At 41.5% G+C, this 13,058-nt stretch overlaps 1 protein-coding gene across 2 annotated transcripts in view; it reads left to right on the forward strand.

Annotated features, from left to right (window-relative positions):
* Positions 1 to 13,058, forward strand: part of galnt18a (UDP-N-acetyl-alpha-D-galactosamine:polypeptide N-acetylgalactosaminyltransferase 18a) — an 84,726-nt gene that overhangs the window by 28,971 nt on the left and 42,697 nt on the right. For both annotated transcript variants that reach the window (XM_023972100.2, XM_023972101.2), the window contains exons 2-9: positions 1,281 to 1,476; positions 1,574 to 1,740; positions 3,936 to 4,119; positions 7,290 to 7,487; positions 7,866 to 7,980; positions 10,557 to 10,742; positions 10,902 to 11,039; positions 12,373 to 12,468. In XM_023972100.2, coding sequence (XP_023827868.1) covers positions 1,281 to 1,476; positions 1,574 to 1,740; positions 3,936 to 4,119; positions 7,290 to 7,487; positions 7,866 to 7,980; positions 10,557 to 10,742; positions 10,902 to 11,039; positions 12,373 to 12,468 — 1,280 coding nt within the window. The remainder of the gene's footprint in view (positions 1 to 1,280; positions 1,477 to 1,573; positions 1,741 to 3,935; positions 4,120 to 7,289; positions 7,488 to 7,865; positions 7,981 to 10,556; positions 10,743 to 10,901; positions 11,040 to 12,372; positions 12,469 to 13,058) is intronic.

A 13,058-nucleotide genomic window follows, 5' to 3' on the forward strand; every position in this document is an offset into this window, starting at 1 on the left:
AACGCTGTGTACTATTCCCTTCACAGAATGGCACAAACTGGCTCTAAACACAATAGAAAGAGTGGGAGGCCCCGGTGCACACCTAAGAAAAAGGACATTACATTAGAGTGTCTAGTTTGAGGAAGTTTGTCTCAACAGTGAAAAGGCGACTTCAAGATGCTGGCCTTTCTCTGTCCAGTGTCTGTGTTCTTTTGCCCATCTTTAATGTTTTCTTTTTATTGGCCAGTCTGAGAGAGCTTTTTCTTTGCAACTCTTGATTTTATGTTATCCATAAAGGCTCTATGTAAATATTGATGATCTGACTCCATTTAAATGAATTTAACACTGGGTGCAAAAGATTGTTGATTCAGGCTCCAATTCTATCAAAGAGACATTGTTATTGGATATTAACCCAAAACCACACCTATCCATAGAAATATACATTTGATCAGGATCTGAGTGTTGGGGTGCTGTGAGGAGCCCCTGTGTAGCCGAGCCCTTCATGTCAACATCCTCCTCCTCAGATGAAGTTGTACCCTCAGAGTAGCAAATGCTGGGATCCCAGTCGTGGCCGAGATAGAGTTGGTGCTGAGAGAGAGTGCAATGCAGTGGTTATAATTAAATAACCTTGGCCAACAATTAGCATTCAGTAATTACCTGCACCGAGTCCATCATTCGCTATGTTTTGTGAGGACGTTTCCCGGCATCATAAATAACTTAGGAACGTTCCATTGCGTTGCGTTCTTTCTGCTCGCAATACTGGTGTTGAGTGAGTTGGTGCTGAGTGAGTGCAATGCAGTGGTTATAATTAAATAACCTTGGCCAACAATTAGCATTCAGTAATTACCTGCACCGGGTCCTTCATCACTCGCTGTGGTTTGTGAGGACGGTTCCCGGCATCATAAATAACTTAGGAACGTTTTGTTGCGTTCTTTCTGCTCGCAATACTGGTGTTGAGTTGTCTTCTCCAGACAATGTAATCTAGTAGGACTAATCGGTTTTCGTTTTGCTGCTTTCAGTAGACCACAGGAAAAGTAGGAATATGCAAGACTGGTATCAGTAGTCCAAGGCTGCAGTAACACATTGCAGCGTTTTAGATGGATCAATTCAAATGCTAATGCATTCCAGGAAGTGTGCCTGCTACAGTATGTGATCGTGCTGAATACAGTGACTTTTTCCCCACTGGTATAAACCTTTTTCATGTAAGCTGCAGTATGCGGCATGAATGTAAACATTTATTATTTCTATAGCCCAGGCACACACCATTTCACCACTCTCATTTCTCTCACTCTCGCCTACAGAGGTGCCCCAGAAGGGTAGTGATGAAAAAGTAGGGGAGTCCCTCTCAGACTCCTCCCTGTTTGTCCGCTGGGGTCATGACCTTGGTCCTGAGAGTCGTCGTGTGGCGCTGCAGAAGTTCCAGTACTACGGCTACAACGGTTACCTCAGTGACCGCCTCTCTCTGGCCAGACCCATCCCAGACCTCAGACCTGATGGGTACGACCTTTGACTCTTTTGTTGGTTCCTTTTTATTGTCCATAAAAAACACAGAAGTTTCTTGTTCATATCTTGTCTGTTTGCTGTTTCTTCTCAGGTGCAGAAACATGTCGTACCCCACCAATCTCCCACAAGTAAGTATCATATTTATCTTTGTGAACGAGGCCCTGTCGGTCATCCTGCGCTCCATCCACACAGCCATGAACAGGACTCCCTCCCACCTCCTCAAGGAGATCATCCTGGTCGACGACAACAGCAACAATGGTAACTCCTATATTTTTTATTTAACCTTTATTTAACTAGGCAAGTCAGGTAACTGGTAACTCCTATATTCCTACTAAATGTAGCCTACAAAGTATACACACTGCATTGTATACAGGAATCCATTCAGACTGCTTACCATCTTAAATTAAATAACTTCTAAATCCAGGAAGTAACACAAAATGTGGAAAAAGTCAAGGGGTGTGAATACTTTCTGAAAGCATTGTATATCAATTCATACTTGACATTGAGGACCGACAGTGCATCAGGAGTTTCTCTGTTATCTTATTACTGGTAATAAACTCATGAAATGTATCTTACTCCATACACATTTACAATATCTTAAAAAAAAATGCGCAGGTGTTGCCTGCCAATTTAATGGATTACTTTCACACGGCTCCGAATTGAGTTATTTGTTAGCCTAGTTATTTCAGCAGGACAGACCTGCATGTTGATCAGCTATAGAGCCAGAGGGATGTGAGATTTTAAAGGCTCTATTTTACCTAGACTGATCATTTCATATGAAGGTGTTTTTAGCTGCATACTTTACTGAACATATATGTTGAGATGACAAATGAGGGTCAAAAGAGTCCGGCAGAGATTAAAAAAGACTTTCTTTTGAATGTATATTTTTATTGAGGACTCCTATTTCAGGATGTAAATGTTGAATCATTACATTAGAGGGGCTTCTGTAATGTAAATTGTCTGAAAACGGAGCTGAATAGCTGAGATGCCGGGTATTGTCGAGAGTGGAAATTAAGCTGTAAAAGTTTCCTTTGTGGCCATTGGTATTCTAATGAATTCCTTGGCAGTTGGCTCACTTTGAACAATGTGACTCTTCCCATTCTGTACAGTTTCAGGAGTCTGGCTAACGGCTCTCCATCCTGAGTGGGGTGTCTTACTTCCCATGACAATCCCAGTAACCAAATCGACCTTAGTCCTTTTATTTGTCCTTTTCATTTCTTAACAAGTTAAATGACTGTGGGCCTCCCGAGTGGCACAGTGGTCTAAGGTACTGTGGCACAGTGCTAGCTGTGTCACTATAGATTCTGGGTTCGAGTCCAGGCTCTGTCGCAGCCGGCCGTGACCGGGAGACCCATGGGGCGGCGCACAATTGGCCCAGCGTCGTCCGGGTTAGGGGAGGGTTCGGCTGGCAGGGATGTCCTTGTCACATCGCGCACTAGCGACTCCTGTGGCGTGCCGGGCACGGTGCACGCTGACACGGTTGCGGTTGCGGCTGGCTCCTGGTTTAAGTGGGCATTGTGTCAAGAAGCAGTGTTGCTTGGTTGTGTTTTGGAGGACGTACGGCTCTCGACCTTCGCCTCTCCCAAGTCTCATCGCTGCTACTCCCGTACGGACAAGACTAACTACCAATTGGATACCACGAAATTGGAGAGAAAAATCCACTATCACTGGATATTACTTAATATCCATGGTTGTATGATCAATATTGCCATCCAAAACATGTCTGAAAGCCATTTTCCCATGAACTCCAACACCACTGTAATGAAAACAGACATTGATGTCCGGTCCTCGCCCTTCATGTCCCAATCACTCCATCTGGTTGCCATGGTGAGACACTGCCGACACAACCACCTAGCAAATTAAACTAAACAGGTGGCAGATGGCGCTTGTGGGAAAGCAGAATTGACGTCCTTCAACCAGACAATGCTGATAGACATCAATAATCACAACCGCAATATTATTTGAAATCCCCTTTACACCGTGGAATAAATAGAATTTGGGACTGTAAAGCACTTTTCAATTGTGTGGTTAGAGTCAATAGTCCAAGGTACATGCCTTCAGCAGATTTCACAGGTGCAGGATATTATAAGACATTCTATTCTCCTGTATCTTAGTCTGACTCTCTGACATTGCTCGTCCAAATATTTATATATTCTTAATTCCTTTGCTTAGATTTGTGTGTATTGTTGTGAAATGGTTAGATATTACTGCACTGTTGGAGCTAGAAACACAAGCATTTCGCTACACTCGCAATAACATCTGCTAAACACGTATGTGACCAATACAATTTGATTTGACATAATGGGAAATACCTGCACGCTGTTTCAAGGCTTCCCATTGTTGCATTCAACAATGTTTCAGCCACTGTGGTTCTTTGTTAAGGTCAGACAGACAGACTCTGTAAAATGTCTCCCCTTTTTATCTTTCTGTACTGTCTATGAATGTTTCTATAGCTGAGCTGAAGGAGAACCTGCAGAACTTTGTGAAGGAAACCAACTCCCAGCGGCCAGACTTCATCAAGGTGGTCCGCCACGACAAGCAGGAGGGGCTGATCCGCTCCAGAGTCAGTGGGTGGAGGGCCGCCAGCGCCCCCGTCGTTGCCCTGTTCGATGCCCACGTGGAGTTCAACATTGGATGGTAAGGGACTGGAATGCCACGTATGTTCCAATCTATCCAACAGCTTAAAACATTTCATGTCTAGTTATGATCTTTGCTGCATGTGCGGTATAATTGATATGTGCTGTATTTTCTCAGTAATTACTTAATAGAGCTATTACATAACTGTGATTAGATGAGAGGGTTGTCAGAATAATATATGTGACTGCCCTCAGCGCTGGAGTGCTCAAAGGGTTGACGTACTGCTGACTGGAGTTGAGATGTGTTGTTCATGGCAATGTAGTGACACAGGGCTTTCTGTCGACTGACAGAGTTTATGTGCCTGTTAATCATTCTCTCCACAGCTTGACAGGTCGACCGACCGACACACATATATATATATATCTCTGAAGAGTCTGGGCTCAATCCCAAAAAACTCCTGAGGTGCTTTGGCACAGCTCTCAGAACAGACATTTCAGAGTCCTTCTCACTCTTCTGAGCTAACAGATTTTGTGTCTTCGGCTAATGAAATCATTTGGCTCAATGCGACGGCAGTGCTTGAAAAGGAGAGCGCATGAGGCTCTCAGCCTGTCTTTTATGCACACAAACATGTTGGCTATTCATTTTAACATTGATCTGAGGACTTTTATATCGAACAAGTCTGATGCTATTTGTGCTGTTTGCTGTTGACCTCCATACGTTTTTGTGGAGCTCTAACGTTTACATTTTGAAAAATGTATTGAAAAATGGCTGTCATTAAACAAGAGAGGGTGACTGACTGCTATATTTATTTATCACATCACTCTATTCTACATTAAATGATCAGAAACTGTGCACATTTTGTCTAATACCAGTTAAGTGCCAGTCAGCAACAGATGTTCTGTCTAGTCTATAATGGAAAACTCAAAACACCCATGTAGGAGAATTCAATTTACTTTTTAGTGAGTAGAACGACACTGAAAAAAAATATAAACGCAACAGTTTCCAAGATTTTACTGAGTTACAGTTCATATAAGGAAATCAGTCAAAATAAATAAATAAATAAATAAATTAGGCTCGACACTATTGATTTCACATGACTGGGAATAGATATATGCATCTGTTGTTCACAGATTAAATTAGATTTTCAAACTAATAAACATTTTATAGAACATTTTACAAATGAATAAAAAAAACGAAATATGTATTGATTGCGTATGTCTTCACATCCTAGACTCTCCAGAGTTAATAATTGGTGAAGCACCTTTGGCAGCCATGACCACAACTGAATCATTTTGAATACAATTTTAACAACCTTGCACAACTCTTATTAGGGTAACATATATCCATAGATTTTTATCAACATTGCTCAAGCTCAGTAAATTTGATTGGGAATCAGTGATTGGTTCCGTGTGGCTCAGTTGGTTGATATATAGTGCTTGCAACACCAGGGTTGTGGGTTTGATTCCCACAGGGGACCAGCACTATTTTTAAAAAAGTATGAAAATGTATGCACTCACTACTTTGTCACTCTGGATAAAAAGCATCTGTTAAAATGTATGGACAAGAAAATTCAAACCTTTGATTTTCAAGCAGGTTTAAGTCTGGACCATTCAGGAACACTCACCACCTCTTGGAAAGCCATTCTGGTTTGTCTTTGGCGTTAAAATGTGTGTAATTATTAAAACTATTCCAGTGTTAGGTTTTCAGAAGACAATGGTGGGTTTTGCGCGTAACTTTTTACCTTTGTCAGGATCAAAAGAAATATGAAAGAAGCAAACTCCCCAGTCCCTCCCGATGACAAGCATACCCATAACATGATGCTGCCACCACAATAGATTCCCAACCAAATTTACTGAGCTTGAGCAATTTTGCCAAAAACAATGGATAATACAGTATGTTGCCATAAGTGTTGTGCAAAGTTGGTAGAATCTTATATACTGAACAAAAATATAAACTCAACGTAAAGTGTTGGTTTCATGAGCTAAAATAAAAGATCCCAGAAATCTTCTTAATGCACAAAAAGCTTATTTCTCTCAAATTTTGTTCACAAATATGTTTACATCTGTTAGTGAGCATTTCTCCTTTGCCAAGACAATCCATCCACCTGACAGTTGTGGAATATCAAGGAGCTGGTTTTAAACAGCATGATCATTACACAGGTGCACCTTGTGCTGGGGACAATGAAAGGCCACAGATGTGCAGTTTTGTAAGACAACTTGAGACATCTGTGGCATTGTGTTTTGAGGGAGCGTGCAATTGGCATGCTGACTGCAGGAATGTCCACCAGAGCTGTTCCTTTTTCTATCATAAGCCGGCTCCAATGTCGTTTTAGAGAATTTGGCAGTACGTCCAACCGGCCTCACACACAGACCATGTGTAACCATGCCAGCCCAGGACCTCCACTTCCGGCTTCTTTACGGGTGGGATTGTCTGAAGCCAGCCACCCGGACAGCTGATGAAACTGAGGAATATTTCTGTCTTTATTAAAGGCTTTTGTGTAGAATAACTCATTCTGATTAGCTGGGCCTGGCTCCCCAGTGTGTCATGTGAAATCCATAGATTAGGACCTAATGAATTTATTTCAGTTGACTGATTTCCTTTATATGAACTGTAACTCAGTAAAATCGTTGAAGTTGTTGCGTTTTTATTTTTATTCAGTTTAAATTATTCACAGCTGTAATGGCTGCCAAAAGTGCCAAAATACATATGCAATCAGGACATGGGGGGTGGGGTGTTGTACAATTTTCTTTCACTTTGAAAATATGGAGTAGGTTGTGTAGATCTGTAGGGAAAAAATCTAATTTAATCACTTCTTTTTTTTCTTAAAAGCAGCCCAAACTTTAACTAGGCACTCAATGTTGTGATAAGTGTATTTCCTTAGCTGTGGCTTTTACTCATGTCTGGATTGTGATCTGACATACAATACATGGCCATATTTATCCAACCTCATTTGTTTCCCTCACCAAATCAACACATCTCAAACTCCGAATCGGCTTTATATTCTGTGTGTGGTCCGGGATACTGAAAGCTATAGCCATAGGCCAAGATTCCGTAATGAGCCATTAACAATTAGTGACCAGGATGAAAGACCCTCATTCCCACTGTTTCCCCATATCTCCTGTGATGTTAAGGAAGTGCTCGTGTTCACCCTCATATTGTTTTCATTGAAAAAGACACCAAATGTATCTCACCGCAACACAATGTCCCACTATGCCTTGTCTTCCCTACAGGGCCGAGCCCATTCTTCTCAGGATCAAGGAAGACAGAACGCGCATCGTCTCGCCGTCGTTTGACAACATCAAATATGACACGTTTGAGATCGAGGAGTATCCGCTGTCTGCTCAGGGCTTCGACTGGGAGCTGTGGTGTCGCTACCTGAACCCACCCAAAGCCTGGTGGACCCAGTACAACCACACCGCCCCTATCAGGTCACTGTCAGCAAAGACTTAGGAATCAACAGTTGTCTTGTGCTATTTCACAGGCACTGTGTTGCATTGAGAAATCCACACAATGTGTCTGACTTATTTTGTTTTAATAACAGAAAAGCTCTTGTTTTCTTTCTCCTGGTTGTTTTTAGACAGCCGTTACTTAGTAACATGTGGGTAATCCTCATTCTTGACGACAAAAAAAAGAAATAGGCAAACAACCTTGCAGGTTTATTATTGAAAACATATCAAGAAATCAAATGTGGAAAATCTCCAGCTGAGCTCAGAGGTGTTACAAATACGCTAGAAAGTACTAGGAAGTAGTTCATAGAACCACAGTGCATAATTGACTGTTTCTCTCTTTTGAATTCTTTGTACCAGGAGCCCAGCTCTTATTGGCTGTTTTGTGGTGGACAGGAAGTACTTTGAGGAGATTGGCCTATTGGATGAGGGAATGGAGGTCTATGGTGGAGAGAATGTGGAGCTTGGCATCAGGGTGAGTGGAGTGCAAAATAATTATAATCAGCTCAGTAATATGCCAAATCCTAACTTGAGATCGGTCCCCTATTGACATCTATGCTAAGAGTCAATAACAGCAACCAAAACTTAAAAACAGGAAGCAAACCAAAAAGTTGAGCAAAATGGAAGAAAATATAAACTTTTTTTTTTAGAAATCAAAATAGAGCGAGCCAATTTAAAGGTGTTAACCCTCTACATCTCTCAGCCAACTGGAGCCATGTGCCACCTGCTCGTAAATATCCCCTGTGCCAGCACAGGTGAAATGCCTTCTGACTAACGAGATGACAAGCGTGTAACACAGGTGTAACACATACTAATGAGGTGACGCCAATTGGTGCACCCAACGTCCTGAGGTCCAACCTCGAAATATAAATGGAAAAACCAAAACCTGTAACAATAATTTACACAACCTGAGTTGCGTACAAACCCATAGACTGTATCTTACAGTAGCTTTTCTGATTGGCTAACTTCATCCTGCCGGAGGGAGAAATGTGCTCTCTAGCAACTATATTGCATTAGGGACCTGGCTGAATGGGAAATACTTATTGTGTGGAAATATGGCAAAATTGAGGACTGTCTATATAATCCTATTGACTGAAATGATGGTATCGAAATCCATTGAATCGGTGGAGCATAAAGATCACAAGTATGCTGGAGTGACTGTTCAGTACAGTACGGAAAAAGTTCAGGGACCGACCCATTTTTAAGTTGAGTGTATGGCCAACTTGAAATTCTCTATGGAATGGCTTATCTGCGCTCTCTTAACAGGATCTATGCACGTGAGCGCTTATGTAATCACCTCTAATGTTGCAGATAACAGACATCCAGTCACGGATTGTCAGTGTTGTCAGTTATTATGTAAATGAGGCATTTTCTTGACAGAATCAGGAACTGCACATCTGTCCACTGGGCATTGCATCCCCCCTTAATGAATAGTTGTATTTAGGCCTGCCAAAAGAAGGAATGGGATTTTTCTGTTTTTCTACAGATTCTTCCTCCCTGGTACCCAATAACCACATGCTGTGCTTTAATAAATACTTTATTTATAGATCTATCTTCATTATGTTTGTGTTTTATTTACTGCCATTTGATTATTTTAGCATTTTATCTCAGCAGGCGGACTTTTTGCAATTTTACAACGCATTTGTTAGTTAGCTCCCACTCAACATCTCAATTAGCACATTTTTCCTTTGAGCTCCTGACCAGGTTGTGTGTTTAGTTTGACAATGAACGTCCGGGGGAAAACTATTCCGCACTCATAACTGATATATTTCTAGTCTCAGCCACTATTCGTCATACCTTCCACAGCCAGGTGTAATGTTGTCTGCAGATAGTTGTCTCCAGTCCAAAATAGTAGGCATGTGCCCCATTTATAATCCCCATAAGAAGGATTTTCCTCTGCGAGAAGAAAAAGGAGAGTTCTTGAGGGCTCTACTCAGCAAGAGTACAGTGGGTGGACGAAATAAACATACAAACACACAAAGGCTGATATTACACAGTATACATTGTATGCTAAATAAAAGCTCCTCATAACTCTGTACAGTAAGTCGCTTTACAAAATATGGTGATTCGTAAAAGCCTTTTGGAGACGGTTGTGCACTTAAAAGCGTTCATACTATGAGTGTGGTAGCACTACAGTTGTCTGATTTTGAGTGAGATGTGGCAGACAATCAATATGTCACAGGTAATTTTCTGACAATAGCTAGGTTTCTATCCATTTGGCGACAATTTTTCAAGCGAATATTCTAAAATCCGCATGAAAACAATGTGCATTTTCCCACCAGACGTGTTTCCATCAAATGAACCTGTTGTGGATAAAAGGCTGTGCGTGTTGACAGTGCACATAAAAATAACGTTTACAGTTCAATTCACATGTATCGAATAAAGAATAAAAGTTAAATGGGTTTCCATCACATTTTCAACTCTACTGATGTTTTTTTCAAAATAAATTGCCCACTCTGGTCTTGGCCTGTGTGCTCTAGCCAACCGCTCACAGATGCAGTGTGGGTAGGATAGCCTACATGACGAGATTATTATGGACTATTTTTATTTGTAAACATTCTGCCAAGCAATCGATCATCATGCCTCCAGAATAAGACTCTTGATATTTTTGGGAAAGGAGCACCAATCACCATGTGCACTTTCACCACCCTGTGAAGTTTATCATAACTTATTTCATCTGTAGCCAAATAAACTGCATTCTTTCCCGAGTCGTAGTGGGAGGACTACACAACATATCATCGCGTGACTCCAAGTTTACTTTGATATGATGGTTATTATATTAATATTTGCGCATAAAGGCATTTACATAATACATTTTAATGACACACAGTTTACTGACAAATTTGCTGTTTCCATCAGGCCTGTCGTAACATATTTTTATCCGACATGTACTTTACTTTCATAAAAAGGATGAAATCTGGTTACTGACTTCCTCCTTGTATCTAACCCTATGTGTACTACTGAGCTCTGAACACTTCCAAGGCTAGAACTCAGCTTCCTACCTATTTTTTAAATATTTGATTTGGACCATTTTTGTGTGTGTAACGTCAGGTATGGCAGTGTGGAGGCAGTGTGGAGGTCCTGCCCTGTTCTCGGATAGCCCATATCGAGCGTGCTCACAAGCCCTACACTCAAGATCTGACTGCTCATGTGCGACGGAATGCGCTGAGGGTGGCCGAGGTGTGGATGGACGAGTACAAGAACCACGTTTACATGGCCTGGAACATCCCTCCACAGGTAAAGACCATAGCCACCTGAGTTATTCCTGAAAACGTGACCTGACCAGGAAATCTCCATGCCCGAGTCATTTCAGTCTCAATGTGTATTCCATAAATGTTCTATGTAAAACTTTTTTTTTTAAAGTTGTCATGTGGTTATCCATGTGTCTCTTTCTAGGACTCAGGGATTGACATAGGGGACCTCACGGAGAGGAAGGCTTTGAGGAGCAGACTGCAGTGTAAATCTTTCAGCTGGTTCTTGGCCAACATCTACTCAGAGATGAGAACCTACAGTGACACTGTTGCTTATGGAGTGGTGAGTATGTTATCTGTGCTCAGCGTTGTTTCATTTATTAAAGTCCCTTTTCGTCTTGCGAAATCTCGAGGCATTTTTGTAATTTAAAAAAAATGTCACGTGAGGACTAGTTTATCATCAGTATACTGACAATGTCAGCCATAAAACGTAATGCTATAGTCTGCATGTAGTGTGAGGCGTGCATATACTGTACATGCTGAAACAGTCTTTTGCAATATCTAAACGAGAACATAAAACATTACTATCCTAGGAATCCATTTCAAGCCACAGCTTGTGGACAATACCTCCACTGAAACAAAGAAAGTTTGAAGATGCCTGAAAAAAAATAAAGGTCTGTTTTTATTGAAACGGCGTGCATCCAACCCGGAAGCCAGCCGCACCAATGTGTCAGAGGAAACACCGTACACCTAGCGACCTGGTCAGCGTGCACTGCGCCCGGCCCACCACAGGAGTCGCTAGTGCGCGATGAGACAAGGATATCCCTACCGGCCAAACCCTCCCTAACCCGGACGACGCTGTGCTTCGCCCCATGGACCTCCCGGTCGCGGCCGGCTGCGACAGAGCCTGGGCTCGAACCCAGATTCTCTGGTGGCACAGCTAGCACTGCGATGCAGTGCCTTAGACCACTGCGCCACCCGGGAGGCCAATGTGTTCGAATTATTTGATGCCAAATCATGACACTACTGAGCATGTGTGGGAGTCAAGCAACATATTTAACAAGGATGTGATCACTAAGTCTCACATGATTGTTTTCTGAAAACTGAATATGATAATCTGAAGTGCACTGTTGAGAATGATATTAACATAACAAGGACATTATTCCACAATAATTTATTGAAAAATTACAGAATATAGATAAATAAATAAGGCGTAGTAGAAAAGTGCATTTGTTATTTCTTTTTGTAGCTGTAGCTCTAAATCCTGCTCCAAACTGCAAATTCCTCCTGACTCTCAATTTGTGGTCAAACAGATGCTGCAGGACTATTTCTGTCATAATTATTTAGTGGAAAAACGTATTTCTTCCCTTGTTGATGTGAGGATAATGGAAACCAATTGTTTATACTATTGTGTTTTGTCTTTCGAGGCAAACAGTAATTAGCCTAAAGTGCTTCCATTTGTCAAACTGTTCGTCACACAAACCAGTTTTGTGCTGTATCATTCTATTGTTAAAGGACTAATTATCCATTGTCTTTTGCCAGATGGAAGAAGGCCGAGCTTAACGGCTTTTCAGAAACAGATTGTCCATTTAACGAGCTTCTGCGTTCTTAATCCGTCTCAGTCCCTCCTTCCTGGTTATTGCATTATTTTCCTCCTCTCTGTCTGTCTCTTCCAGTTAAAGAACATGCTGAGGAGTGACCTGTGTCTAGACCAGGGGCCTGACTCAGACAACATCCCCATCCTGTACCTCTGTCATGGGATGACACCACAGGTGAGTGCCCTCTAACCCCTCTATCTGTAAGGTCACTCCCAACTCTGTCCTGGTCCTAACACAAACACCACAGCAATTACTACTGGGTCTTTTCCCCACTTACAAAATAAGATTGTTGCTCTAACTATGACTCAAGCTATGCATCCTTGTTTCCTTGTCCGTTGAATGTAAAAGCTCTTGGAAAAGGTTTTGGTGTTTCTCAATGCCTTGTGCTTTTATACTACTTGTCCCTTTTTAAATCTTGGTAATGTGCTGGATTTTAACTCATCATAAACAATGAACGTCTGACCGTCTACATATTCATAATTGCAACAAGACAGTCTAGTACTGCATCTTGAATTTTTTTGAGGACACTATGTTCCACTATTGTCAGAGAAGTCAATATAATCGACTGGTGCCTGAAATGTTAAACCATAGATAGAAATCAATCTACACAGCTACTGTAGCTCTCCAAACTGCTGCACTTTCACTATTCTGTCTCACTGTCGTTATACATTTTCATTTTTCCCTGACACGTACATTTGGCTCATGATAGATAATTGAATTATTATGCATAACATTTTCACTTGATTTTTTTTTGCTGAAACCCA

Source organism: Salvelinus sp. IW2-2015, linkage group LG26 (assembly GCF_002910315.2).
Source record: "Salvelinus sp. IW2-2015 linkage group LG26, ASM291031v2, whole genome shotgun sequence".
In the NCBI taxonomy this organism is placed as follows: domain Eukaryota; kingdom Metazoa; phylum Chordata; class Actinopteri; order Salmoniformes; family Salmonidae; genus Salvelinus; species Salvelinus sp. IW2-2015.